At 52.7% G+C, this 27,047-nt stretch overlaps 1 protein-coding gene and 1 long non-coding RNA gene across 2 annotated transcripts; one reads left to right on the forward strand and one right to left on the reverse strand.

Annotated features, from left to right (window-relative positions):
- Window positions 1–340: 340 nt before the first annotated feature.
- Window positions 341–915, forward strand: LOC127461979 (uncharacterized). Its single transcript, XR_007900252.1, has 3 exons — window positions 341–459; window positions 547–653; window positions 868–915. It is a non-coding gene; the product is annotated as an uncharacterized LOC127461979 (long non-coding RNA).
- Window positions 916–20,453: 19,538 nt separating this feature from the next.
- Window positions 20,454–25,566, reverse strand: LOC127461956 (kallikrein-14-like). The gene is made up of 6 exons (XM_051770167.1): window positions 25,449–25,566; window positions 24,356–24,400; window positions 24,079–24,256; window positions 23,232–23,485; window positions 22,434–22,570; window positions 20,454–20,606 (listed from the first exon to the last, which is right to left on the reverse strand). The coding sequence occupies exons 1-6, from the start codon at window positions 25,564–25,566 to the stop codon at window positions 20,454–20,456; spliced, it is 885 nt and encodes a 294-aa protein (XP_051626127.1).
- Between the last annotated feature and the right edge of the window lie 1,481 nt (window positions 25,567–27,047).

A 27,047-nucleotide genomic window follows, 5' to 3' on the forward strand; every position in this document is an offset into this window, starting at 1 on the left:
ATATATCAGCCTGGTGCTTTGGGAACGGCCGCGGTTGACGCTCGGGCATGAGGGAGTGCCCTGAGGCTGCTGCTGATAGGGCTGCTCTTTCCAGAGCTGTTGCATCTGTGGCCAGAGCGGGGCCACCATTTCCTGCTGTGGAAGACACTGTGACCTGAGCTTCCACCTGCCCCGTGCCAAGCAGGGAGGCTGTGTCACTCAGTTCCACAGACCATTCAGGTACCCCCTGTCCCTTCCTTGCCACCACCAGGGAAGGGCCCAGCACTTCTCACCTCACCCACCCCTTTTCCCCCCAGCTCCTACTGCCCCACACACAGCCCAGAGCAGGCAGTGGAGGCGACTCCAGAGCCGGGCACCCAATGCCTCATCTGCTTGGAGCCTGTGGAGGACAGAAAGACCTTCCACACCCTGGTGTGCCCAGCCTGCAAAACCGCCTGGTTCCACAGGGACTGCATCCAAGTAGGAGTGGTTCCCTCACCCCCACAGGCACAGCAGGGGCTCCGCAGCACCAGGGCCTCACTCGTGCTACTTGTGTCTTTCCTGCAGGGACAGGCTCTGCATGCTGGTCTTTTATCCCTCCAGTGCCCCCTCTGCAGAAATGATGACACATTTTGCAGGGATATGTTCACCATGGGGATCCAAATCCCCTTCAGGTTGGTGTCCTTCTGCCTGGCTCCCAACACAGGGGGTGCAAGTGCTGTGCTGTGCCAGGGCTTGCCCCAGCAGTCCTGGCCCTGCCCTGCTCCGTGAATCCTGGGTTCAGCTTCCCTCAGGAGCTGGAAATGGCACAGAGGGAAGGGCAGGGACACCCTGCACCCGCCTGATGCCAGGGCAGAGGGAGCTCATCAGTTTTCCTTTTCCCATCAGACCACCATCATGGGAGGGTATTAATGCATGCAATGAGCTAGGAGACAGCTAATCCACTCTCATCCACTGAAACGACTATCACCTCGGCACACAAATTTCATCAGTCACAAGATGGCAGGAGGGAGAATGAAGCTGCGTCATGTTGGAAGGGATGAAGACGAGTGGCAAAGATACGAAGCCTGGAGGAGAATCTACAACCCATAAATGGACACTTATATGTTGGACTTGACTCATTTATACCGGATGTGACACCCCATGAATGCGACAGTTTCACCCCAGTTCTTCCCAGTTCACCACTGTATTGTTGTACTGTCATGAGTACCCCCAGTTGTTGTTTTTTAAATTGTCCTCCATGTTGTCTCCTTCTCCTCCCCTCAGTTTTCCCGCCTTTTCCCTGTTTTCCCGCTCCTCTGCCTGCCATTGGTCAGTGTTTGGTGCAGTGCAGAGGTAGCTGTCATTGGTCCATTCCCTTAGTCACGCCCTAACTCCGCCCCTCTTTACCCAGTTATCCAATCACCTTTATCCCCAAGTTGTCAGTCTCTTGCTCCTCCCTAACCCAAACTCCACCCTAAAACCTACCCTATATAAGTTGTTGTTCCCTCAATAAACTTTGGCATTGCACCTCGACCTCCATTGTGTAAAGAACCCTTCTTTGCAGTGCTCGACCCCATTCCCTTTTTCCCACGGGTCGTGGCAGCGTCACAGCACCAATCAAATGGCATTGGGAAGGAGGGAGGCGAGGAGCGAGGAGCGAAGGCGGGAAAAGTTGCTGCGGGAAACGCCAGTGCGGGAAAGAAGGGGGTGGGTTCCCTCAGCACCACCCCCTAGGCCACCTCTGCCTCCACCTGCGTGTGTCAGGGACTCCACCCCTGACACACCCACACCCACGGCCTCTCCCTCCAGCTCCACCTCCTCCCCAGAAAGTCCTCCCTCCCGGGACAGAAGGGAAGGGAGGGGCGGGGCCAGGCCAAAGGTCAAGTCCAGCTTCCGCAAACATGACCGTGCCCATAGGGCCCGTTCCACCGAGGCCTACCCTACCTACCAGTTATCCGACACCGACTCGGACTGTTTGCAGCACTCCCCTGAGAGACAGGCAAACCATCCAAACACCTGGAAGTCTTTCAGGGAGGAGGCTGCTCAGGCCAATGACAGGGACTTCCTAAAGGCCTTTCCAATTTACTTAGAGGAGGGTAAAGCTCCAGAATGGAGGCCTATCTCTTACCCAACGCTGAAGCACATTAAAAAAGCTCTTGTTCAGTATGGGTTAGGAGCACCCTTCACGGTTGGCCTGCTGGAATCATTCCTTTTACCTTATAGACTCACACCTTATGATATTCGTGCAGTTACAAATGGGCTTTTTTCCACCGTGCAATCGTCCGTCTTTGAGACGGAGTGGAAGAAACTAATTACAACTTAGGTTAACGAAAAGGTGGAGAGGAGGGGAATACCAGTGACACAGCCTGTAGACATGCTTTATGGCCAAGGACATTACTCAAGTAGGGACGATCAGTCTAGAATTGATCTGAAACATTTGGATGTATCTAAAGAATTGGCATTGGAAGCAGTTAAGAGGGTAGCAGATGCATATGTCCAGACTCCCTCATTTACATTAATTAACCAAGGTCCAAAAGAGCCTTTTGTGGACTTCATTACTAGATTGAAAGAGGCCATTAGCCGACAAGTCCAACAAAAGGAAAGTCGAGACATCCTCTTTAACAAATTGGTAATCAAAAAAGCAAACGAGGATTGTCAAAAGGCTCTTAAAAGACCCCTCCCTACTTGAGATGATTGAAGCCTGCAAGAACATTGGCTCCGGATCCCATGAAGCACGTCTATTAGCCGCCACTCTCACCGGATCCCAGTCCTGTTTTAACTGTGGGAAAAAAGGTCCCTTCAAAAAGCATTGTCCAGAGTTAGCAGCAGAACCAAATGCTCCAAAGACACTTTGCCGGAGGTGGGGGAAGGGCTGCCATTGGTCCTCCAGCTGTCAATTTGTGATAGTTTCACTCTAGGCCTTCCTGGAGACCAGCTTGTAACCAGGAAGGAACTAGGAAAGTGATCACGGAGGTATTCCATGCTATTCCTTTACGTAACTTGAGGTATAAATAAAACCAGCAGGAGGGACCTCGCTCTCTTCCTTTCCGGCGAGGTTCGAGAACGGTGGGTCCCTGTCTCGGTCTGGCTTATCTGGAGCTGAGGCCTACAGTGACAGCTGTTATCTGCCACGCGTGAGGGGAGAGTGCTGGGCCGTGTCTAGCCATCCTGCCTGTTCAAAGGGAAGTGGTGAGATTTTGGCTAGTTTGCCTTTAGTTGGCTGGTTGACTTGCTCGGTCTTTGTCCCTTTTTGTCCTTCTCCCTTCTCCCTCCCCCTCTTCCCTGTTTGGGATTTCTGGAGTTGTGGTGTGTGGTATTCTCGTTGTGTGTATCTGTCTCATATGTAAAATATATATATGTATATATTTTTGCTATAGCTTTGGCTGCTTGGGTCGTTTCTTTTCCCTCTCTGGGAAGCGGGTCCTTGTTGTCGAGTTTCGGGGGCTTGGCGGGAAGCCAGCTCGAAACTTGCACACCAGTTCACCCCAGTTTATTGTTGTATTGTTATGAAGTTCCATGTACCCCAGTTTATTGTTAAAAATTTATGTCCTCCATTTTGTCTCCCCTTCTTCCCCGCATTTTCCCGCCTAAACTTGTTTATCTCCTTGTTCTCCCCTGTTTTCCCGCTCCTCTGCCTGTGATTGGTTGTGGTTTGCTGCAGTGCAGAGGTAGCTCCTATTGGCCCCTTTCCCCAGAGACACCAGAACTCCTCCCACCTTTACCCTGTTATCCTATCGTATTTCTCCCTGAGCTGCCCGTCTCTTGCTCCTCCCCAAGCCTGAGTCCAGCCCCTGAACCTACCCTATTTAAGTCGCTGTAACCCTTAATAAAGTTGGCATTGCTTCCCTCACCTCAACTGTGTCCCGAACCTGATTGCAGTGCTGCGTCCCCATTCCCTTTTCCCTGTGGGCCGTGGCAAGTGGCGCCCAATATGGGGGCACAGTTGAGGTCTCTTATATTAAGAGAACTCCTGTGTCAACCCTTGGACTCAGGCGACTCCAGGAGGGGAGATCGCTCCGCCGGCTCTCTTCGACAGGACGGACGGCTGTGAGCTTCGAGGAAGCTGCATGTGTCGCGCACTGGACAGGTGAGCTGTCGAAGACATTCCACACCTTGCCCCAACACCTACACCCACCAAATTTAACAAAAGGGAAGGCGTTACATCGGGAGACCGTGCTGAGATCCGCATAACACCACCATGGGACTCACACTCTCCACTTCCCAAAAGTTCGTTTATCGGCGCCTGAAAGACTTTGTCATCGAGCACAGTCACCCGCTCGATAAAAAATCTGCAAAAGCACTCGCCAGGTGGCTTGACCGCCAAGGCTGCAGAATTACAGACGACACCAGTTTGGAGAGATGGCTAGCCTTAGGCTACAGCCTCTGGCGGGATAGTGATAAAGGAGACCGAATTGCGAAAGAAGCACTTATAGCGTGGAGGCTTGTTCTGATGGTGCTACAGCACCAGATGATGAGCAAGAATGTCAGCCTCCCCAAGACCAATACTGAACATACAGACAAAGACAATGAACACGGTGGAACACAAGATGGCAGGAGGGAGGAGAAAGATCCGGACACACAAGATGGCGGGAGAGAGAAGAGAGAGTTAGACACCCAAGATGGCGGGAGGGAGAGAAGATCATCGCGGCGAAAACGAAATGGCGTCGAGGAGGAGGGACCCTGGGACCGCGCGGAAAAAAGGCGGGAAATTGGAAAAACCCAATCGAAGGAGGTATGTTGAATTGTTAGGACTAATCAACAGAATCCAAAATCTTGAAATAGATGAGTCTCAGCCTGAATCAGTGGAGGAAAATCAAGTAAGTTGAGTCTATCCCTTGAAGAATATCTCTGCTGCCGAGAAGAACCTAAAACCTCGTTGTTCCCTGCGCAGGAACAGACGAAGGAAGGCAGAGAGATAAACGTGTGGGGAAGTAGGTGACTCAAAGCAGAGACCACTGAGAGCGAAAGGAAGAGACTCAAACAAAATGGGGCAAAATCTGGCGTCACTCATTATTGTAATAGTTCTTGCGAGTTCTCTGGGATGTGCCCACCAGCCATTTGAGTGGACTTTAATCAGGTCAAAATATTCAAAAATTGTTCAGAAGGCAATAACTGCCATAGGTCCTAAATTTAATGTGACAGTTTGTGATCTGTTAATGGCTAATACACCCCAAGAATGTGGCAAAGGAGGAAGAAAACCCCCTGTTACAGTAAATAAGGGAGCCACATATTGGTGTCCAACTTCTAACCCGGGGAGGTCATATTGCAATTATCCTGGGCACTATCACTGTGGATATTGGGGTTGTGAGACTATAGCCACTGCCTGGAGACCTGAAAGACCAGACAGGTACTTACAAGTAAAATGGGGACCTCCACATTGTGAGCCCCCTGCATTTGGAGGGTTTGTACTCCCTAATGAACCCTCCAGTTGTGAGTATTTACAAGTGCAAGTTCTGAATCATGAGGACCGAGGGTGGCTGACTGGACGAACCTGGGGAGTGAGATTAGACAGACTGTCCGCAGACCCAGGTGAATATGTAACAATAAGGAAACAGCCATTAACTGTTTATTCCCAATTACTAGGATCCAGTTTGGAAATAAGGAAATCTAGAGACAACAGTCAAGAAAAAGAAAGGGAAAAGGTAGATAAAGTCCTTACTAATTCAATGTCACAGGAATCTAAAGGTACACAGGTCATTCCTACTGGATCATTTGAAAAAGAAAAGGTATCACATGGGGGAGTGGAATCAATGTTAAACCTGGTAGAAGCATCTTATAAAGTCATCAATTATACAGACCCTGACATGACTGAGTCTTGTTGGTTATGTTACAACGTGGGACCTCCCTTCTACGAGGGGGTGGGATTGAACCTCACCTTTAGTTTCAGTACAGAGGATAACCCAAATCAATGCAGGTGGGGAGAAAGAGAAATTGGTCTCACAATGTCACAAGTCAGTGGACAGGGGACATGTATTGGGAACATCCCTCCAGATAGTCATGAGTTATGTGGTACTAAAGTAGACAAACTAGAAGAAGGAAAGAATAAGTGGGCTATACCACACCAAGGTGAGTGGTGGATATGTTCTAAAACTGGTTTAGTCCCGTGTGTGTCTGTATCTGCATTTAAAAAGAATCATGAGTTTTGTATTCAGATAACTGTGCTGCCTCATATGCTGTATCGTTCTGAAGAATCTGTTTTAGAGTTTTGGGAAATGAATAAGCACAGAATACAAAAGCGGGAACCAATAAGTGTAACAATTGCAATGATTTTAGGATTGGGAATCACAGGGGCTGGAGCTGCATCCCTAGTACAACAGGGTCATGGATTGACTGCCCTGAGGGCAGCAGTGGATGAAGATTTGGACAGAACAGAGAAGTCTATTTTGTACTTAGAAACTTCTCTGAATTCCTTTTCAGAAGTGGTTTTGCAAAACAGACAAGGGTTAGACTTGCTGTTTCTGCAGCAAGGGGGGTTATGTGTAGCCCTAGGAGAAGAATGTTGTTTCTATGCTAATCACTCAGGAATCATCAAGGAATCTATGACCAAACTGCGTGAGGGGATACTACAAAGAAAAAGAGAAAAAGATGCTTCAAAAAATTGGCTAGATACCTGGCATAGTCAGTTCCCCTGGCTAACAACTCTAATCTCAACCTTAGCAGGTCCTTTAATAATGTTGTTTGCTTCACTAATTTTTGGACCATGTATCCTTAACAAGGTTAAAGCATTTGTTAAGAACAGAATTGAAACTGTGCAATTACTAACAATGAAGCAGCAATATGAAGACATGAGTGGGAAGTCTTCTAGTGAAGATCAGGCCTCCCTCTTAGAAGTGGCTAGGGAGGCAGTGATTGAATTTGACCAGCAAATTTACGAGGAAATTAGGAGGGGGGATTGTTATAAGTAACCTAAAAAAATTTGCTGTTCAAATAGGAAACATTAATAAAGTTACTATATTATGTTAATTGTTTGTCAGAATCATAAGTTGACATGTTGTGAAATACCTAACCACAAGTTTTGTAAGCTGCAGAACACAACACGAAAATGACTTTGCATGTTATATTTTTGGAGATGTTTGTTTTAAGCATACTAATAAGACCTAATATGGAGGGGGCAGACCACGAGGAGTCCGGGTGATCAGTTGTCATCCCAATGGAAATTTCCAGGACCACGGCCCCATAGAATTAATGACCCTGACATTATTGGTGGACACCCCTCAGCAACGGTGATTACCCGCGAACGGAGGAACCAACCTCAGGTTGGCCCGCGAAGAGGGAACCAAGCAGAAGGCAGCCCGCGAGACCTCCACCAATGAACCAACGACATGACTTTGGGGGGAGGTGTCAACAGAGGATATAACCGGTGCTGTTTCTGTTCCCCTTTTGCGGACTGTGGCAGGAACTGAGGTTTCCTCCAAGTCGCCTGGCTGGCCGTTTTTGCTTGTTGGCATTAATAAATATTTTATTTCCTTGCAACCCAAAATTATGGCCTCGTTTCATCGATCACATTAAATTTTATGAATTCTGTCATACCTTCATATTGTCTCCATTTCTCCCTTAGATTTTCCCTCCCAAAGTTGTTTGTCACCCTGTCTCCCCTGTTTTCCCGCTCCTCTGCCGCTGATTGGTTACATTGTGCCACAGTGCAGGGAGAGCTACCATTGGCCCATTCCCTTAGAGACCTGGGAGTTCCACCCACCTTTCCCCTATCTCCCTATCACACTTTTCCCTGAGTTGTCAATCTCTTGCGCCTCCCCAGTTTAGAATCCGCCCCTCAGACCCGCTTTATTTAAACCCTTGTTTTCCCTGAATAAAGTGGCATTGCTGCACGAGACCTCAGCTGTGTCAGAACCTTTATTGCAGTGCCCGGTCCCATTTCCCTTCCTCCCACGGACCATGGCAAGGAACAGCTCACATCTCCTCAGGCATGAGCAGACACACACGGGGCAGAGGCCCTTCCGCTGCACCCACTGCGGGAAGGGCTTCAATCAGAACTGCACTCCCGTCACCCACGAGCGCAGCCACACCAGGGGAGGCCCTACAAGGGTGGGAAGAGCTGCACTCACAGGTCTGCCTTGACCAAACACCAACGGACCCACCGGTAAGGGAAGCCCTTTGAGTGCCCCCCATTGGGGGAAGAGCTTTTGCCGCTGCTTCCACTCTGAATGAAGCCCCTGATGGTGAGGCAACCCCTGGAGTCCAGTGACTGTCTGTCCATCCCTTTCTACCGAAAGGGCCAGTCCCCTTTCACAGGGGCAGGTTCTTACAACAGAACCCTCCTTGGAGGGGTGTGTGGAGATTCCTGCCTTGGCTGGGGAACCCCCAAAGTCACTCCTTGAGGTTGAGGGCAGAGATCTCCCCACAAGCGTTGGTCTGGGGGAGTTACATCCATCTCTAATTAAGAATTGGCCACTTCGCAAGCCAAAAGGCAAGTGGAGATTAACTGGGCACTACCGACGCCTTAATGCAAACACAGGGCCCCTTACTGCAGCAGTCCCAAATATTGCTGAACTAATGGCTACCATACATGATCAAAACCACCAAATCATGGCCACTGTTGATGTCAAAGACGTGTCTTTTATGCTTCCCCTGTGGGACCAAGATCAGGAGTGTTTTGCTTTCATCTGGGAAAGCCAGCAGGACACTTTAACCTGCCTCCCACAAGACTGAAGCATTCACCCACTCTACCACACCACACTCTGGCACCAGAATTGTAATTCATTCCTCTTGCACAGGGAGTAAAAGTATACCAATACACTGATGACATTTTGGTAGCAGGAGATGAAACTGCACCTGGACAGTCAACCCAAATAGACATTATTAAACATCTCCCTCCTGAAAAAGTACAACTGCCTTCGCAAGAAGTGAAACTCCTGGGAATATGGTGGAGAGGAGGAATGGTCTGGATTCCCCCGGACACCCTCACTTCCCTAGACCAAATTAAAAGGCCTGCAGCATGATCCTTAGATCCTAGTATTTACAATTTAGTGTCATTTCTAACTACCCTTTGTGTCAAATTCCTGAAACTCTGTTTAATGTTCTTTTCCAAAGAAAGATTTTAGCAAGAACATCCAATCTGGAGGAGATGTACCTTTATACATCATATACAACATAACACATTGTTTGATATAACTTGACTTGTGGAAACAAACCCCAAAACTCACAGAGAGTACTGAGTAGGTATGTTTATTCAGGCACAGGGTGCATAGGGAATATCTCCACCCAGTATGCACACCTACTCCCTTTGTTTGGCCCTTTTATGTCATACAATGTTACATATACATTAATTGTGTTACAGATACAGTCAGCAAATTCCTGACAATTGGGAGGGGAAATCATTAACATACACCACACCTCCAACTCCGCCTCGGAATGCCCCTTGAGGGTCTTCATTTGGGGGTCTTTTAGATGAAGTAAGAGTCTTCCTTGGCTCTAAACTTTTCACCTTTGCTAAGAATTGCTGAGCTGGCACTGTCCAATTACCTCAAAACTGGTATCATCTCTAGGAACCTTTCTTAGCAGTCTTCAAGGTCCCTCTTCTTAAGCCTCAAAGCCCCTTATCGAAACCCCAAGGTTTTCTGCTCCTGTTACAGTTCTCATTATAAACTTAACTATATCCTGTCTGTGAATTAACACAAGCAAGCAAGGCCTATTCTAATTTAACAGTATTATATCTAAAATTAACTCTAGGAAGTATCTAAGGCCACAATCTTTTATCACCATTCTAGATTTTGATCACCCCTTATCAAGTTTTAGACTAAACTAGTAGAGAACACCCAGGATCCTTGAAAGAGGGTCGAGCAGGACAGAGAGGGATGATGAAGATGAAGGAGGGACCAACTCTTCTTTTCTTGGGACCACCAACCCAATTTGGGGAGGTGTGCCTAGGGGAGGGCCTGAAGGCGGGAGGGGGGATGTACAGTTTTTGGGCCAGGATGTAATGGTTAGATAGGATAATTAGCCAGCATCATAAAATTGTAACAGCTATTCTGCATGTGTGTGATGAATGTATTTTATGCACCTTAAGGCCTTAAATAAAGACCTGCTCTCTGCCTTACTTCAACAAACTCTCCAGAGAATTTTCCTTTCATTTTAGGCAACAGTAGCCTCTCACCAAGAGACTGAAATCCCAACTAGCCACTGGAATGACAAGGCAGATGAACTGGCCAGACTAGCCCCACCACACGTAAAAACTCCAGCAGAAAACTGGGACCAATTATTAGAGTGGTTGCACTCAAAGCAAAAGCACACAGGGGCACAAGATCTATACAAACAAGCAGGAAGTAGAGGACGGCAGTAACTCCTGAGATGGCTCATACCTGCATATCTGCATGGGAACAGTGTCGAGTCTGACTAGAGCATCATCCCCTACAACAACCTCCCTTGCACATAAGAGACAGGAAGAGACCGGGGCACACATGGCAGGTGGACTATACTGGACCTTTTTGGGAATCAGAAGGAAAGCAATATGTGTTGGTAGGAGTGGAAGTTAGATCAGGACTGGTACAAGCCGAGGCTTTCCCTCCAGCAACTGGGGCAAACACTCTGGAAGCTCTTAAAGCAGGGTTCAGTTTCTTCCCAAAACCTGTGTCAATTCAATCAGACAACAGGTCATATTTCACAGCTACAGTCCAAGACTGGCCCAAAGAAGAAGGAGTTCAGTGGGTATTCCACACACCACATTATCTGCGAGCTAATGGCATAGTCAAGGCAAAAATAGCTCATACTGTTGTATCTTAATTTACAATAAAGTTAAGCAATACCTACGGCTGCAGGGCTGCCACAAGCCAGTTAGATCAGGGCAGACAGTACGTGGGGATGACAACTGGGACTCAGATCATCACGTGTCACATAACGTTGACTTCTGGACAAAATTCTACCATTCTGACCAAGGTGGACAGGCCACCTTCATGCAACCCAGAAAAAGAACATATATTTCTACGTGTTCAATAAATAGCCAAATACCTTGTCATCTAATCAGTGATGTGCATGAATGGATGAAGGAGATTCCCACTATCCCTACCTATTATACAGTGAAACCACAGCCAAAGGAACGGGCTTGGCGGAATCAGCAGAGAAATAAGATCCTGTTGAGCTTGACTCTAGTCTGGGAAGATGTTGGGAATTGGAAATTATAAATTCTGTATTTGGTCTATTGTGCATTGTATGGTTTTGCATGTATCATACTTTATTCCCTATGTATGTGACTCCTGTGTTCTGATGGGTTAGATTATGCTGCAGTGTTATGCATATTTATATTTTTTCCTTATATAGTCATGATTTGCATGCTCCGCCTTAACTCCTCCCCTTGTTCTAGCACCTTCCCTATCCTGGGAGATATAAGGCTGGAGCCATTTTGTGTTTGAGCTTTTCTCTTCTTCCTCCTAATCTGTTCAGTTGTGCCCATCTGCTACTCTCCCGACAATAAAATCACCTTACCAGTTCCACCCTAATGAGTTGTGGGAGCGCTCATTTAAGCACGGACCCCCCGCAGGAAGAGACATGAGAGCTGTAGAAAAAGCGGGAGGTCGGGCACGTGCTCGGCAGTGCAGGGTGACCTGCCCACTGGCGTCCCGGCCGTCGGTGAAATACCACTACTCTGATGGTTTTGTCACTCACCCAGTGAGGGAGGGGTGAGCCCCGAGGGGGGCTCTCGCTTCTGGCACCAAATGCCCAGGGCTCAGGGGCCTGGCACCAACAGCAGGGCACGTGGGAGGCCAAACCCAGCTGTCAGCAGAAAGGGGCTTAGTGGTCTTGAGCAGTAAACCTTCAACAACAGGGACTGAGAGAAATCCCATGACCTGAGGGACCTGACTGGACCTTCCTCACAAGACCTGGTGATGTACAACCATGTGGCTTAGTCTGGCTCCTGCAGCAAAATAAGAAAGGACTTTGAGATGGCGTTATCAGACCATGTTTAAACCCTTTATCCTCTTCCCCCCATGTAATCCTGGTTGAGGGAAAGATTAATCAATTAAGTAACTGCAGTAAAAACTTGTGGAATTCCCTTATTATCATGACCTGTCCTCCTCATTAACATGTCCAACCCCCAAGACCCTTAAATTACATTTCACTCTTCAATAAAGTATTCCAGTTTCTCACCTCCACCTGGAATCACTTAGTTATCGACTCGCCATTCACCGTCACAGAGGGTGGCAGTGGCAGTTGGACCCTCGCCACTCCCAGACCATGGAAGTTTTCCATCTATGGCTGGCATCAGCAGATACCAGACCATGGAAGTTTTCCATCTATGGCTGGCATCAGCAGATACCAGACATGGTGAGGTGCTGCTTGTTTTAATACCAAAGTCAACCAGACCGGAACGCCTGAAGGACATCAGCAACTAGAAACCCATTACCATTGGATCAATCATTTTAAGCCTCTTTTCCAGAACAATGACAGCAAAGCTGGCCAAGGCATACCCCATTAATCTCAGGCAGAGAGGATTTAGAAGACAGGCAGGATGCTCCAAAAATCCCAAACTGTTACAACTGCTAATTTGAAATGCTAAGGACACAGAGAACTGCGAGTGCTATTGGTTGATATCGCAAAGGCCTTTGATACCGTGAGCCATCAACACATCCTAAGGGGTCTGAAACAGAAGGGAGTAGACCCTCCTATTATCACCTTGTTTAAGAACATGGATGAGAACATCTACACATGTATAGACACAAAGAATGAACGCACAGATCACATCCACATACAAAGTGGTGTGAAACGAGGTGATCCAATGGCGCTGCTTCTATTCAATTTGCCTGTAGACCCTCTGCTGTGCAAGCTGCAAGAGTGTGGAAAAGGGTACCAACAGGGAGGGAACACCATAACAGCAACGCCCTTCACTGATGACTTGATCCTATTAAATGGATCCTGGGAAGGCATAAAAAACAACATCAAAATCCTACAGACCTTCTGCAAACTTACTGGTCTCAGGACACAGGGAGAAAAGTGCCACGGCTTCTACATCAAGCCAACTAAGGATTCGTACACCGTCAGTGACTGTCCAGCACAGACCCTTAACTGCACACCCCTCAATGGGATTGAACCCGGTAGTTCTGAGAAATATCTGGGCCGGCAGATTGACCCCTGGACTGGTAGAGATACACCAGAACTATCTGCAAAATTAGCAAATTGGTCACAATGGATCAATAAGGCACCGCTGAAACCATTACAGAAAACTGACATCTGCAAAACTTATCCCATCCCCACATTAACCTACTCAGGCCCCACACTGATGTGAAAGTAGGGTTCCTCCAGTCCCTGGACCTACAGATACGATCCACTGCCAAGGAATAGTTGCATTTGCCACTGAGCACATCTCACATCATCCTAAATTCAAGCACAAGGGGTGGAGGTTTGGGTATCACCAGGTTGACAGGATTGATCCCAAGTGCACAAGCCCAAAGATGGCAGAGACTGGTTCAGTCTTCAGATGAAACAGTCAAAACAATTCTGAAAATAAAAGGAATCAAACAAGTAGATGAAAAGCTATGGACAAAAGCTGGAGAAGACAAAGGAAACAGCCAACAATATTGGAAACCAAACCAGTAATCCAACTATCCAATGATGGAGATGAGAAAAGAACATTGGAATGGGAGGTACCCACTCTGAAGATCAGCTTTCTGAAACCCTGAAACTGGAGAGCATCAGAATTTGCAAAATGGACCAAGCTGGTATCCCAGCACCTGGGCATTACTAACTTTGAAAGGGGTGGGACCAGCAACTTTGGGATCAACAACTACAGAGGCATCACCCACACGAAGCCTAGAACAGCACTGCAATTGAGAGCCAACGTTTACCCCACAAGAGAGTTCCTGGCAACGGGTAGACAAGCAAGGCACATCAAATCCTGCAGACACTGCCAGGCTGAAAAGGAAACATGCTCCCATATCACTGGGAATTGCCCAGCCTTGCAGGAGGCAAGACTTAAAAGGTACAACTGTATCTGTGATATCTTATCAAAGGAAGCTAAACAGAAAATTTGGGTGGTGTTTCAGGAACCACACAGAAGAGATAACAACAAGTTACATAAATGGCACCTCATATTTGTGAAGGACAACCAAGCACACGTGGTGGATGTCACTGTGACACTGACACATCTTCGGAAGAGGCTGCAATGGAAAAACTAGGGAAATACCAACAAATTTAGGATCTGACAAACGCAGCAGACACTGTATTTATGGGCTTTCCCCTTGGAGCACAGGGGAAATGGTACCGTGTTGGGGAGTTAAAATTATAAATTCTGTATTTAGTCCATTGTACGTGATAAGATTTTATATATATTGAGCTTTATTCCCTATGTATATATATCCTGTGTTCTGATTGCCCATGAATTTGCATACTCTGCCTTAACTCCTCCCCTTATTCCAGCACCTTCCCTACCCTAAAGTATCTAAGGCTGGAGCCATTTTGTGTTAAGAGGCTCTTCTGTTCTTTCTCCTGATCTGTTCAGCTGTGCCTCGTATACTACCCATCCTACAATAAAATGACCTTACCAATTCCTTCTAAGAAGTCGTGGGAGTGCTCATTTAAGCACAGACCCCCAGCACCGTAGAAATGAGGAACTTTTGAGGGACCTGTGTTTCTCCAAATGGAGGAAAGAGAAGACAGCCCAGGCCCTGCCCTCCAGAGCACTCCTTACCTCTGTAGATATTGTACAATGTTTGTGACTAAAACACATACTGCTGTATCCTCTTAGTTCACAACAAAGTTTCACAGCACTTAAAGTGAGTGCTGTGAAGGCAAGGTCACCACAATCCAGTTAAATCTGACCTGGACAGTAGGTGGGGACGACAATGGAATCAGACCATTGGTGGCATGTGGCACATACCACTAATCTGTGACAAAATTTTACCAAGCTTGACAGGCCACCTTCGCTTAATCCAGAAAAAGAGGAGACAGAAATTACATATACTATTATATGTGCCTGATGAATAGCCAAATACCTCCCCGTTTAATCAGTGATGAGCATGAATGGAGGAACGAGATTCCCACTGTCCCCACTGACTGTCCATCAAAACCACAGCCAAGGGAACTGGCTGGGCTGAATCACTGAGGAAAGAAGACCCTGTGGAGCTTGACTCCAGCCTGGTGCTGTCAAGAGACATGAGAGGTGGAGAACAAGGAGGAGGCCGGGCACACGCTACTCTGATGGTTTTGTCACTTACCCACTGAGGTGGGGGGGCGAGCCCCGAGGGGGGCTCTCACTTCTGGCACCAAGCACCTGGGCTCCAGGGACCAGGTAACAATGGGAGTGCACATGGGAAGCCCCTGGAGGCTTTTGCTTCCCTCGGTGGGGATCCGCGGGGCTGGGGCTGGGCTGCGATGGGGGAACCCACCGTCACAGGGGGTGGCAGTGGCAGGCGGCCCCTCGCTGATCAGTGCAGGGCTCCGGCTGCTCCCATCTCCCACCACACAGGAGACCTGGTGGCCCTCGAGCCAGGGCCACCCACCCTTGGCACGCCTGGGCTGGGTGGGGCAGACATGGCATCCCACTCCCGTGCCCCGTTTCCCCCTGCCTGGCGGATCCCGCTGCCGCAGGTAGGCCTGCTCCCCGTTCCTGGGTTCGCCTGGTACACCTGGGCTCCGGGAATGGACTTGGCCTGGCCGCTAGAGGAGTGTCTTCCATCCGGATGGGGTTCGGGCTTTTTCAATGGCTTTAGTCTTTCATCTGCTCCTCTCCTCTCCACGGCCAAAGGGACACCACTCTGGCTCGCCTGTGAACAAAGGCAATCGCAGACAGTCATCTCATTAAGCATTAAATCAACATCTGACCAATCAGAATATTGGTTTCTAACAGTCCTTTCAAAACGTTTTCTATTTCATCGGGATCATCTCGGTATCCCTTAACCACCTCCTTCCAATTATCAAGATCTGCTGCACTAAAAGGGACCTTTACTCTCACCAACTCTCCTGCCCGTCCTACTCCCTGCCCAAGGGGGGCCCGGAGCTGGGGGCTTTGGGCTCCTTTTACTCCTCCTGTGCGGTGATGGGGGTGCTGCCGCTGGCTCCTGCTTCCCTGTCATCACTGCTAGATTCATCTCCTGATGCCACTGCAGGGGCTTCAAGTCCCTCGGGGGTAACTGGGGGTGTGGTGCTCTCAATTCTTCCGGATCTATAACCCCGTCAGACTTAAGGCCTCTCCCTTTTCTTGTTTGAAAGCACCTTTGCCCGATGCTGCATGATGAGCAGCACCTTTTTATCTTTTGGTTCTCTTTCCCCCTGTCCTTTTCTAATGGTAATAGCAAGGAATCCTGGAGTGAAACGTTTATCCTGCAATCTCTCTGCCATTCTGGATGGTTTCTCAAACAGAAAAACCTATCTCCACATATTGCCTCATTCCCTTTTCCATTACACCTTAAAAATAACATTAATTGCAAAACCGTATTATAATTTAAAGTTCCATTCGGCAGCCAACTTTCTCCCTCCTTTCATTTATACAAAAGCCACCATTATCTGCAAGATTTAATCGTGTTAGCCTTACTGACACCACTTCCACTCACACCATCCAGATCTCTCCAATGGCTTAAAATACAGCCCACAGGACTCTTTTTCACAACTTTCTTACTCTGGCTATTTCCCATAGTAATTTACAGGTCCTTTTCTACCACCTTTCCTTATACCAACCCTTAAATACAACTGCTTTTTAAGTTAGGAACTGCGGGAAATAAATACTGGGAAGCTGATGAAAATTACTGCCACAGAAAATAAAAACTCCTAATCACACTGCCTGCACCAGACACTGAGATGTTAACAACTGCGAATTCAAATTGGCACTACAGAACAATAAGAAAGCCTTTTCTTACCACACTGCTTCCAGCAAACATTAAGATGTTAAGAGGTGCTAATTAAAACTCGGGTCACAAAACAATAAGAAAACTTTTCCCATTCACACTACCTACACCAGACACCGAAATGCCAACACTTTGTAATTAAAATCGCTGCCACAAGACAATAACGACTTCTCTCACAGCACCTACACTGAGTTGTCAACGCCTCCTGATTAAAATCGATGCTGCAAGACAAACTAAGGAAACTTCTCTCACTCCCACCAGACACTCAGATGCCAACGCGTGCCCATTGAAATCGCTGCTACAAGACAAAAAGAAAACTTTGCTCACTCGCAGCATCTAACCCAGACAATAAAATACCAACACTTGCCCATTAAAATCGGTGCTACAGCACAAGAAAAAAACCTTCTCTCACTCGCAGCACCCACACCAGACACTCAGATGCCAACACTTGCTGATTAAAATCGCTGCTAGAACACAAGAACACTGCTCTCACAATAGCTACACCAGACATTCAGACACCAATACGTGCTGATTAAAAGCGGTGCTACAAGACAATAACAAAACCTCTCTCACAATATGCCCACCAGACACTCAGATGCCAACACGTGCCCATTAAAATCGCTGCTACAGGACAAGGAAAAATCTTCTCTCACTCGCAGCACTTACGCCAGACACTCAGATGCCAACACATGCTGATTAAAATCCGTGCTACAAGACACTAAGAAAACTTCTCTCACACCACCTACACCAGACACTGAGAGCTATACTTCACACACTCTGCACTCACCAAACTTCTGAAATAATTTATTAAGACCCACAAGCTTTGCCTTACACACCGTACACGACCTCCGAAACAGAAACAATTTACCGGGACACACACGAACTCCGAAACAGAAACAATTTACCGGGACACACACGACCTCCGAAACAGAAACAATTTACCGGGGCACACACGAACTCCGAAACAGAAAGCGGCTTACAGGTACTTTCCAATGACCGGTCACCCGAAAACAAATTATACGAAAAAAATACCTTCAACTGGTCGCAAGAGGTTCCCGTCTGCTCCCGCAGCGAGCCCAGTGAAGTGAGGAGTCCCTTCGGCGAAATCTCGAGGGCGCCCCAGGGAGTCCCTGCCTCCAGCGGAGTCTGCAGCCGAGCACAGGATGGCTCCTGCCTGGCTGGCCGGAACTGAGGCCGGGAAAAGCCGACCGTAGTAAAACCCAATAGCCACAGGTCCTATTAAGCCGCTATTTGTTTGTTACAGCGCAGGACGAAAAGAAAACACCTCCAACTAACAGGCGCACACCCTCCCCCCTCACAGCTCCCCTTGTCTACAACTCCGGCATACATATTCATCGCGCACTTTACATATTCATGACCTACCCGAGACTGGGCGGTGTTCGAGGTCAATCTCGGCACACGCCTTCTGGCGCCCGCGCGCTTCTCTCTCGTGGCCGTCTCGGGTGGTCGTAGGGGATGAAGGCTCAGAGTCTTCCTCTCTCCGAACTGGTCCCTCGCTCTCGGAGCATGCGCAGTCTCTCAGCACCCTCCCCTGGCGGCAGCTCCTCATTGGCTGCTCGGTGTCCCATCGGTTGTCTATTGGTTACGCTTGGCTGCACCGCGCGCTCTCCCATTGGCCGCCCCTTCCCGCCATCCCGCAGCTTTCCCATTGGCTGCCTCTGGGCACCTCCCCATTGGCTGCTCCCCGCCCACACGGCTGCTCTCTTAGCGACAGCCCCGGGCCCTGCGAGCTGCACTTGTTCAACTCTGCAGCTTCGATTTCCCCTTAGCGGCAGCAGCGTAACATCTTCTCCACAGCAACTTAACATTTTCCCCTATCGGGGCGACCCCACGACACCGAAAAGACTCCCAGCGACGCGACCCCAACTGTGCTTCGCACGGAGACCCCGCCCGGCCCCGCCGGCAGCGCCCCCGGCCCGTGCCCGGCCTCCCCTCTGCTCCGGGCTCCGCGCCCAGCGCCGAACGCCTTCGCCTCCCCCCGCGCCGCCTCCTCCTCGCCCCGGCGCTGCCGCTGCCGCCGCCCCGGGGCGCGGGGACCGCCTTGGCCGCCCCGCTCCGGCACCGCCGCTGGGAGGGGGGAGGGCGGGGCGGCCCCGACCCGTGCGCGGGGCCTGAAAGGCGGCGGGGGAGGAGAGGGAGAGCGCGGCAGGGGCTGTGTCTGCACCGGGCCGGGCCCGGAGCTTGAACACTGTTTGTTTGGGACGGCCGAGAACACTGCGGGAAAGCTGGCCAAGAAAGCCGGAGCAGAAACCTGTTTGGGGGCTTTTGGAACAACCCCTTTGGCGTGAGCGACAAACCCCGAAAGGCTGTGTGCTCCCCTGGGTTTGGGACCCGCCTGACCCCCCTGGGGGGGCCCAGGCACCTCTGTGAGGATTTTATCGCTCGGAGCAAGGGAGTTACCTCCGGGCAGCAGATAAAGAAAACATCGCAGCACCCTGCAGGAGAAAGTTGTTTCTTCCCACATTAAAGCTTTTCCCTGGCAGCGAGAGTTTCCTTGAGTGGGCATTAAGGTTTTCCATCCTCGGTGTTTCTTGGAAGGTTTTCTGCACCTACACTCTGTGTGTGTGTGTCTGTGTGTATGTCTGGGAGTCTCTGTGTGTCTGTATCTATTTCTCTGTGTCTGTGCGTTGCAGCAGTGGGGGGGCCCGGCCTTTGCAGGATGGCAGCTCCATGTCTGGAGAGATTTATTGCATTGAAAAACTGACAAGCAAAAACCAAACCAAACCAAAATGCAGTGCTGGAAAAGGGAAACAAACAACACCAGCCCGCTACCCCCCAACATCCCTTCTCCGGCCCCCTCTACCTCCCACGTCCCAAAATAAAAGAAATACATAAGTAAAGAAGTAACTACAGCCACTCCCCACCAACAGATCTTCTCCATGGTGGCCCAGCTGTCCTCCACGATGGCCCAGATCTTCTCTATGGTGGCCCAGATGCTCTCCATGGTGGCCAAGATGTTCTCCACAGTGTCCCCGTGTCCCTCCCGTGTCCCCTGGGTGTCCCCAGGGTGTCCCCAGTGTCCCCCAATCCCTGTCCATGGTGTCCTGGAGCCAGCTCAGGCCCCGGTGCTGACCCCCATGGTCCCCCTCCCCGTGTCCCCCCCATGTCCCCACGATGTCCCCACATCTCCAGGGTGTCCCCTGGGTGTCCCCAGGATATCCCCACATCCCCAGGGTGTCCCCAGGATGTCCCCAGGGTGTCCCCAGTGTCCCCCAATTCCTGTCCATGGTCTCCTGGAGCCACCTGAGGTACCTGCAGACCCCGCTGCTGACCCCCATGTCCCCCCTCCCTGTGTCCCCCCCATGTCCCCCTGATGTCCCCACATCTCCAGGGTGTCCCCAGGGTGTCCCCAGGGTGTCCCCAAGGTCCCCCAGTCCCTGTCCATGGTCTCCTGGATCCACCTGAGGTACCTGCAGACCCTGGTGCTGACCCCCATGTCCCCCCTCCCCATATCCCCCCCGTGTCCCCACCATGTCCCCACGTCCCCAGGGTGTCCCCCCCGTGTTCCCAGTGTCCCCCAATCCCTGTCCATGGTCTCCTGGAGCCACAGGAGGTACCTGCAGACCCTGGTGCTGACCCCCATGTCCCCCCTCCCCGTGTCCCCCCCGATGTCCCCACGTCCCCAGGGTGTCCCCACGATGTCCCCCCCATGTCCCCACGTCCCCAGGGTGTCCCCAGTGTCCCTCAGTTGGTGTCCATGGTGATCTGGATCCACGGCAGGTACCGGCAGACCCTGGTGTAGACCCCCGGGTGCCCGGGCAGGGCGCAGGTCTGGAGCCCCCAGGACACGATGCCCTGGAGGGTCCCGTTGCACGAGAGGGGACCCCCCGAGTCACCCTAAAGGGGGGAGGGGGCATAGGGGTCACCCCGGGGTCAGGGGGACCCCCCGAGTCACCCTAAAGGGGGGAGGGGGCAGAGGGGTCACCCCGAGGTCAGGGGGACCCCTCGAGTCACCCTAAAGGGGGGGGGACAGGGGGGACACAGAGGGGACATCCCGAGGTCAGGGGGGTCACCCCGAGGTCAGAGAGGTCACCCCGAGGTCAGGGGGGTCACCCCAAGGTCAGAGGGGTCACCCCGAGTCACCCTAAAAGGGGGGGGGACAGAGGGGACATCCTGAGGTCAGGGGGTCACCCCGAGGTCAGAGGGGACATCCCGAGGTCAGGGGGGGACCCCCCAAGTCACCCTAAAAGTGGGGGGTGGAGGGGACATCCCGAGGTCAGGGGGGTCACCCCGAGGTCAGAGGGGTCACCCCGAGTCACCCTAAAGGGGGGGGACAGGGGGGACACTTTGAGGGGGGAGGGGGACACGCCCTGGGGGGGGAGGGGACACCCCAAAGGGTGGGGGGACACTTTGGGGGTGGGACACTTTTGGGGGGGACATTTTTGGGAGGGGACACCCTGAGGTCAAAGGGGGACCCCGAGGGTGGTGGAGACACTTTGAGGGGGGAGGGGACACTTGGGGGGGGGAGGGGACACACCCTGAGGGGGGAGGGGACACTTGGGGGGGGAGGGGACACACCCTGAGGGGGGAGGGGACACTTTGAGGGTGGGGGAGGGGACACTTGGGGGGGGAGGGTTGCAATTTGGTCAGGGGGAGGGGCAAGTTTGGGGGCGTGGCCTCTTCTAGGGCACATGTCTTAAGCTTGGGGGTGTGTCCTGAGTTCGTGGGCGTGTCTTGACTTCCCGGGCGTGGCTCAGTCCTGATTTTGAGGTCAAAGCCCTTAAATTTGGTGCCAAATCCATCCCGTTTGGATTCGGGCAGGGGGAGGGGAGACTTTGGGGGCGTGGCCTATTCTAGGGGGTGTGTCTTAAGGCTGTGGGCGTGTCTTGAGTTCGCGGGCGTGTCTTGACTTACTGGGTGTGGCTCAGGGCTGATTTTGAGGCCAAACCCTTCAACTTTGGTGCCAAATTCGTTGGGTTTCGATTTGGGGTGGGAGGAGCAAATTTAGAGGGGTGGCCTATTTTGGGGCGTGTCTTAAGCTTGTGGGCGTGTCTTGGCTTTCCGGCCGTGGCTCAGGCCTGATTTTGAGGGCAAACCCCCCAACTTTGGTGCCAAATTCATCACGTTGCAATTTGGGGAGGGAGAGGGGAGACTTTGGGGGTGTGGCCTATTCTAGGAGGCATGTCTTAAACTTGTGGGCGTGTCCTGAGTTCGTGGGCGTGTCTTGGCTTTCTGGGCATGGCTCAGGGCTGACTTTGAGGCCAAACCCCCCAACTTTGGTGCCAAATTCATCACATTTCAGTTTGGGGAGGGAGAGGGGAGACTTTGGGGGTGTGGCCTAGTCTAGAGGGCATGTCCTAAGCTTGTGGGCGTGTCCTGAGTTTGTGGGCGTGGCTCAGGCCTGATTTTGAGGCCAAACCCCCCAACTTTGGTGCCAAATTAATTGGGTTTCACTTCGGGGTGGGAGGGGCAAATTTATGGGTGTGGCCTATTTGGGGGCGTGTCTTGAATTTGTGGGCGTGTTTCGCATTTGTGGGCGTGCCTCGAGTTCGTGGGCGTGTCTTGACTTCCTGGGCGTGGCTCAGTCCTGATTTTGAGGTCAAACCCCTTAAATTTGGTGCCAAATCCGTCCGGTTTGGATTCGGGCAGGGGGAGGGGAGACTGGGGGGGGCGGGGCGAATTTGGGGGGGCGTGGCCTATTTCTGGGGGGGTTTGGGGTGTCACCTGGCAGGAGTCGACGCGCCGGTTCTGGACGCCGGCGCAGAACATGTTAGGGGTGACCCGCTGGGGGTAGGCCTGGCGGCAGAGCCGGTCCGGCAGCACCAGCATGTCGGCGCAGATCAGGCGGCCCGGGAGGGTCACTGCGGGCGGGGGGAGGGGCCAACGGGAGGGGGGAGGGGTCAAGGGGGGAGGGGACACCTTCCTCCCCCCCCCCCGTTTCCCCCCCCGTTTCCCCCCCATCTCCCCCCTTTTCCCCTCATTTTCCCCCCATTTCCCCCCCATTTTCCCCCCATTTTCCCCCATTTCCCCTCATTTTCCCTTATTTTCCCCCCATTTCCACCCCCTTTCCCCCATTTCCCCCCATTTTCCCCCCATTTCCCTCCTATTCCCCCCCATTTCCCCCCAGTTTCCCCTTAATTTTTCCCCCATTTCCCCCCCATTTCCCTCCCATTCCCCCCCATTTCCCCCCATTTTCCCCTTAATTTTTCCCCCATTTCCCCCCCATTTCCCCCCATTTCCCCCCATTTTCCCCCATTTTCCCCTTAATTTTTCCCCCATTTTCCCCTTAATTTTTCCCCCATTTTCCCCCACTTCCCCCCCATGTCCCCCCATTTCCCCCATTTTCCCCCATTTTCCCTTCATTTTCCCCCATTTCCCCTCATCTCCCCCCTTTTCCCCTCATTTTCCCCCACTTCCCCCCCATTTTCCACCATTTCTCCCCATTTCCCCCCATTTTCCCCTTAATTTTTCCCCCATTTCCCCCCACTCCCCCCCCTTCCCCCCTATTTCCCCCTCTCTCACCCTGGGGGGAGGTGACCGTGCCCCACCCCGAGAGCAGACAGGGGGTGCCGGGGGGGGCGCAGGAGCGGGGGAGGGGCATGGTGGCCACGGCGGGGCCGAGCCGGACGGGCCGGTCGAGCCGGAGCAGCGCCAGGTCGTTGTCCAGGGTGGAGGGGTCGAACTCGGGGTGGGAGATGCCCTGGATCACCCTCCGCTCCTGCTCCGACCCCTCCTCCCGCCACAGCTCGTCCTCGCCCAGCCGGACACGGAGACCCCTTTGGGGAGGGGAGGGGAAAGAGATGGGGGTCAGGGGGGGATTTGGGATATTGGGGGGATTTGGGACATTGGGGACATTGGGGGGATTTGGGATAAATGGGGGGATTTGGGACATTGGGGGAATTTGGGATATTGGGGACATTGGGGGGATTTGGGATAAATGGGGGGATTTGGGACATTGGGGGAATTTGGGACATTGGGGGGATTTGGGATATTGGGGGGATTTGGGATAAATGGGGGGATTTGGGGTATTGGGGGAATTTGGGATAAATGGGGGGATTAGGGGTATTGGGGGTTTTGGGGATGTTTGGGGGATTTGGGGACATTGGGGGGATTTGAGATAAATGGAGAGATTGGAGGGATTTGGGACAAATGGGGGGATTGGGGACATTGGGGGGATTTGGGGACATTGGGGGCATTTGGGATAAATGGGGGGATTTGGGATAAATGGAGGGATTTGGGATAAATGGGGGGATTTGGGACAGATGGGGGGATTTGGGATAAATGGGGGGATTTGGGGACATTGGAGGGATTTGGGATAAATGGGGGGCTTTGGGATAAATGGGGGGCTTTGGGGCCCTCGGGGTCTCACCTTTTGTTGCAGTGAGCCGCTGTCAGGACCCATCGGGGTCTCACCAGGACCCCCCCGCAGCGCAGGGGGCCGTAAATCAGCACCTGGGCCGGGCGGGAGAGGGGCCGGCACGGGTACCCCCCGATGATCCGACCCTCGTCCTCCGGGAGGGGCTCGGGGGGCACGGACAGAGCCGGGCCTGGGGGGACATGGGAACACCTGGGGTGACACCTGGGGACAGGGGGTGGCACCTGCAGGGGACAGCGGGGCACACACGGGGACCCCCCGATGATCCGACCCTCGTCCTCCGGGAGGGGCTCGGGGGGCACGGACAGAGCCGGGCCTGGGGGGACATGGGAACACCTGGGGTGACACCTCTGACACCGGGGGTGGCACCTGGGGACACCTGGGGACACCTGGGGACACCTGGGGACAGGGGGGTGGCACCTGCAGGGGACAGCGGGGCAGACACGGGGACCCCCTGATGATCCGACCCTCGTCCTCCTCCGGCTCAGACAGAGCCGGGCCTGGGGGGGGAACGGGGTCACACCTGGGACACGGGGGGGACACCTGGGGACACCTGGGGACAAGAGGTGACACCTGGGGACACGGGGGGGACACCTGGGGACACCTGAGGACACCTGGGGACAAGAGGGTGACACCAGGGGATATTGGGGTGACACCTGGGGACATGAGGGTGACAACTGGGGACAGGAGGGACACAGGGGTGGCACCTGGGACACCTGAGGGTAAGGGGGTGACACCAGGGGACAAGGGGGTGACACCTCTGACACAGGGGGTGGCACCTCCTGGGGACATGGGGGTGACACCTGGGGACACCTGGGGACATGAGGGTGACACCTGGGGACACCTGGGGGCATGGGGGTGACATCTGGGACAAGGGGGTGACACCTGGGGACACCTGGGGACACCTGGGGACATGGGGGTGACACCTGGGGATATTGGGGGACATGGGGGGGACACCTGGGGACAAGGGGGTGACACCTGGGGACAGGGGGGTGACACCTGGGGACACCTGGGGATATTGGGGGACAGGGGGGTGACACCTGGGGATATTTGGGTGACACCTGGGGACACCTGGGGACATGAGGGTGACACCTGGGGACACCTGGGGACAAGGGGGTGACACCTGGGACAAGGGGGTGACACCTGGGGACACGGGGGGGACACCTGAGGACACCTGAGGACACCTGGGGACATGAGGGTGACACCTGGGGACACAGGGGGGACACCTGAGGACACCTGAGGACACCTGGGGACAAGAGGGTGACACCTGGGGACACCTGGGGACATGGGGGTGACACCTGGGGATATTGGGGTGACATGGGGGTGGCACCTCCTGGGGACATGGAGTGTGGGGACACTGGCACCAGGGGTGGCATCTACTGGGGCCACCGGGTGTGTCCCCTCCATAGTGACCTGGGCCACCAGGTGTGTCCCCTGGGCCAGCGGGTGTGTCCCCTGGGCCAGCGGGCGTGGCACTTTCATAGGGACGCCGGGTGTGTCACCTCCGTGGGGACACCGGCACCTCCTGGGCCACCAGGTGTGTCCAGGTGTGTCCAGGTGTGTCCCCAGCTACTCCAGGTGTGTCCCACCTGTCCCCACCTGTCCCCAGGTGTGTCCCCAGGTGTGTCCAGGTGTCCCCACCTGTCCCCAGGTGTGTCTTCACCTGTCCTCACCTGTCCCCAGGTGTGTCCCCTCATGTCCCCAGGTCCCTCCAGTTGTCCCCAGGTACCCCAGGTGTGTCCTCACCTGTGTCCAGGTCCCCCCAGGTGTGTCCAGGTCCCCTCCAGGTGTGTCCCCACCTGTCCCCAGGTCCCCCCAGGTGTGTCCCCTCACGTGCCCAGGTGTCTCCAGGTCCCCCCAGGTGTGTTCCCACCTGTCCCAGGTGTCCCCAGGTGTCCCCAGGTGTGTTCCCACCTGTCCCCAGGTGTGTCCAGGTGTGCCCAGGTGTCCCCAGGTGTGTTCCCACCTGTCCCCAGGTGTGTCCAGGTGTGCCCAGGTGTCCCCAGGTGTGTTCCCACCTGTCCCCAGGTGTGTCCCCAGGTGTGTCCAGGTGTCCCCAGGTGTGTCCCCAGGTGTGTCCCCACCTGTCCCCAGGTGTGTCCCCGTTACCTGAGAGCAGCAGCAGCAGCAGTGACGTCACGGCCCTGGGGGGGGAGGGACACAAACAGGTGACCCGACTGGCCCCTCCCCCCCAAACTGGCCCCTCCCCCTTCCCCCCATTTCCCCCTTTTTTCCTCTTGTCCCCCTTTTTTCCTCTTTCCCCCCTTTTTTCCTCTTTTCCCCCTTTTTCCTGTTTCCACCTTTTTCCCCATTCCCCCTTTTTTCCCCAGTTCCCCCTTTTTCCCCATTTCCCCCTTTTTTCCACTTTCCCCCTTTTTTCCTCTTTTCCCCCTTTTTTCTCTTCCCCCCTTTTTTCTTCTTTTCCCCCTTTTTTCTCTTCCCCCCTTTCCTCCCCATTTCCCTCCCTTTTCCTTCTCATTTCCCCCCATTTTCCCCATTTCCCTCTTTTTTCCCCTCTTTCCTTCCCATTTCCCCCCATTTCCTCCCTTTTTCTCCTCTTTTGCCCCTTTTTCTGCCCCCATAACCCCATTTCCCCCCATTTTCCCCTCTTTCCCCCCAAATTTCCCCCATTTCCTCCCCCTTTCCCCCCATTCCCCCCCATTTCCCCCTTTTTTCCCACCATTCCCCCCCTTTCCCCCCATTTTCCCCCATCCCCCCCATTTCTGCCCCTTTTCCCCCCCATTTCTCCCCATTTCTCCCCATTTCCCCCCATTTCCCCCTCATTTCCTCCCCATTTCCCCCCATTTTCCCCCTTCCTTCCCCATTTCCCCCCATTTCCCCCCATTTCCTCCCCTTTTCTCTCCCTTTCCTTCCCATTTCCCCCCCATTTCCCCCATTCCCCCCATTTCCGCCCCATTTCCCCCCATTTCCTCCCCTTTTCCCCCCATTTCCCCCATTTCTCT

Source organism: Manacus candei, unplaced genomic scaffold (genome assembly GCF_025592945.1).
Source record: "Manacus candei isolate 608988 ecotype Guabito, Panama unplaced genomic scaffold, ASM2559294v1 h1tg000117l, whole genome shotgun sequence".
Lineage (NCBI taxonomy): Eukaryota > Metazoa > Chordata > Aves > Passeriformes > Pipridae > Manacus > Manacus candei.

Coding starts and splice junctions, on each gene's coding strand:
- LOC127461956 (XM_051770167.1), bottom strand. CDS start 25,566: ATGAAAGTGCCACGCCCGCTGGCCCAGGGGACACACCCGCTGGCCCAG. Junction 24,257..24,355: donor GCCCCTCCCGGAGGACGAGG/GTCGGATCATCG, acceptor ATGTCCCCCCAG/GCCCGGCTCTGTCCGTGCCC. Junction 23,486..24,078: donor GCGGCTCACTGCAACAAAAG/GTGAGACCCCGA, acceptor CCCTCCCCAAAG/GGGTCTCCGTGTCCGGCTGG.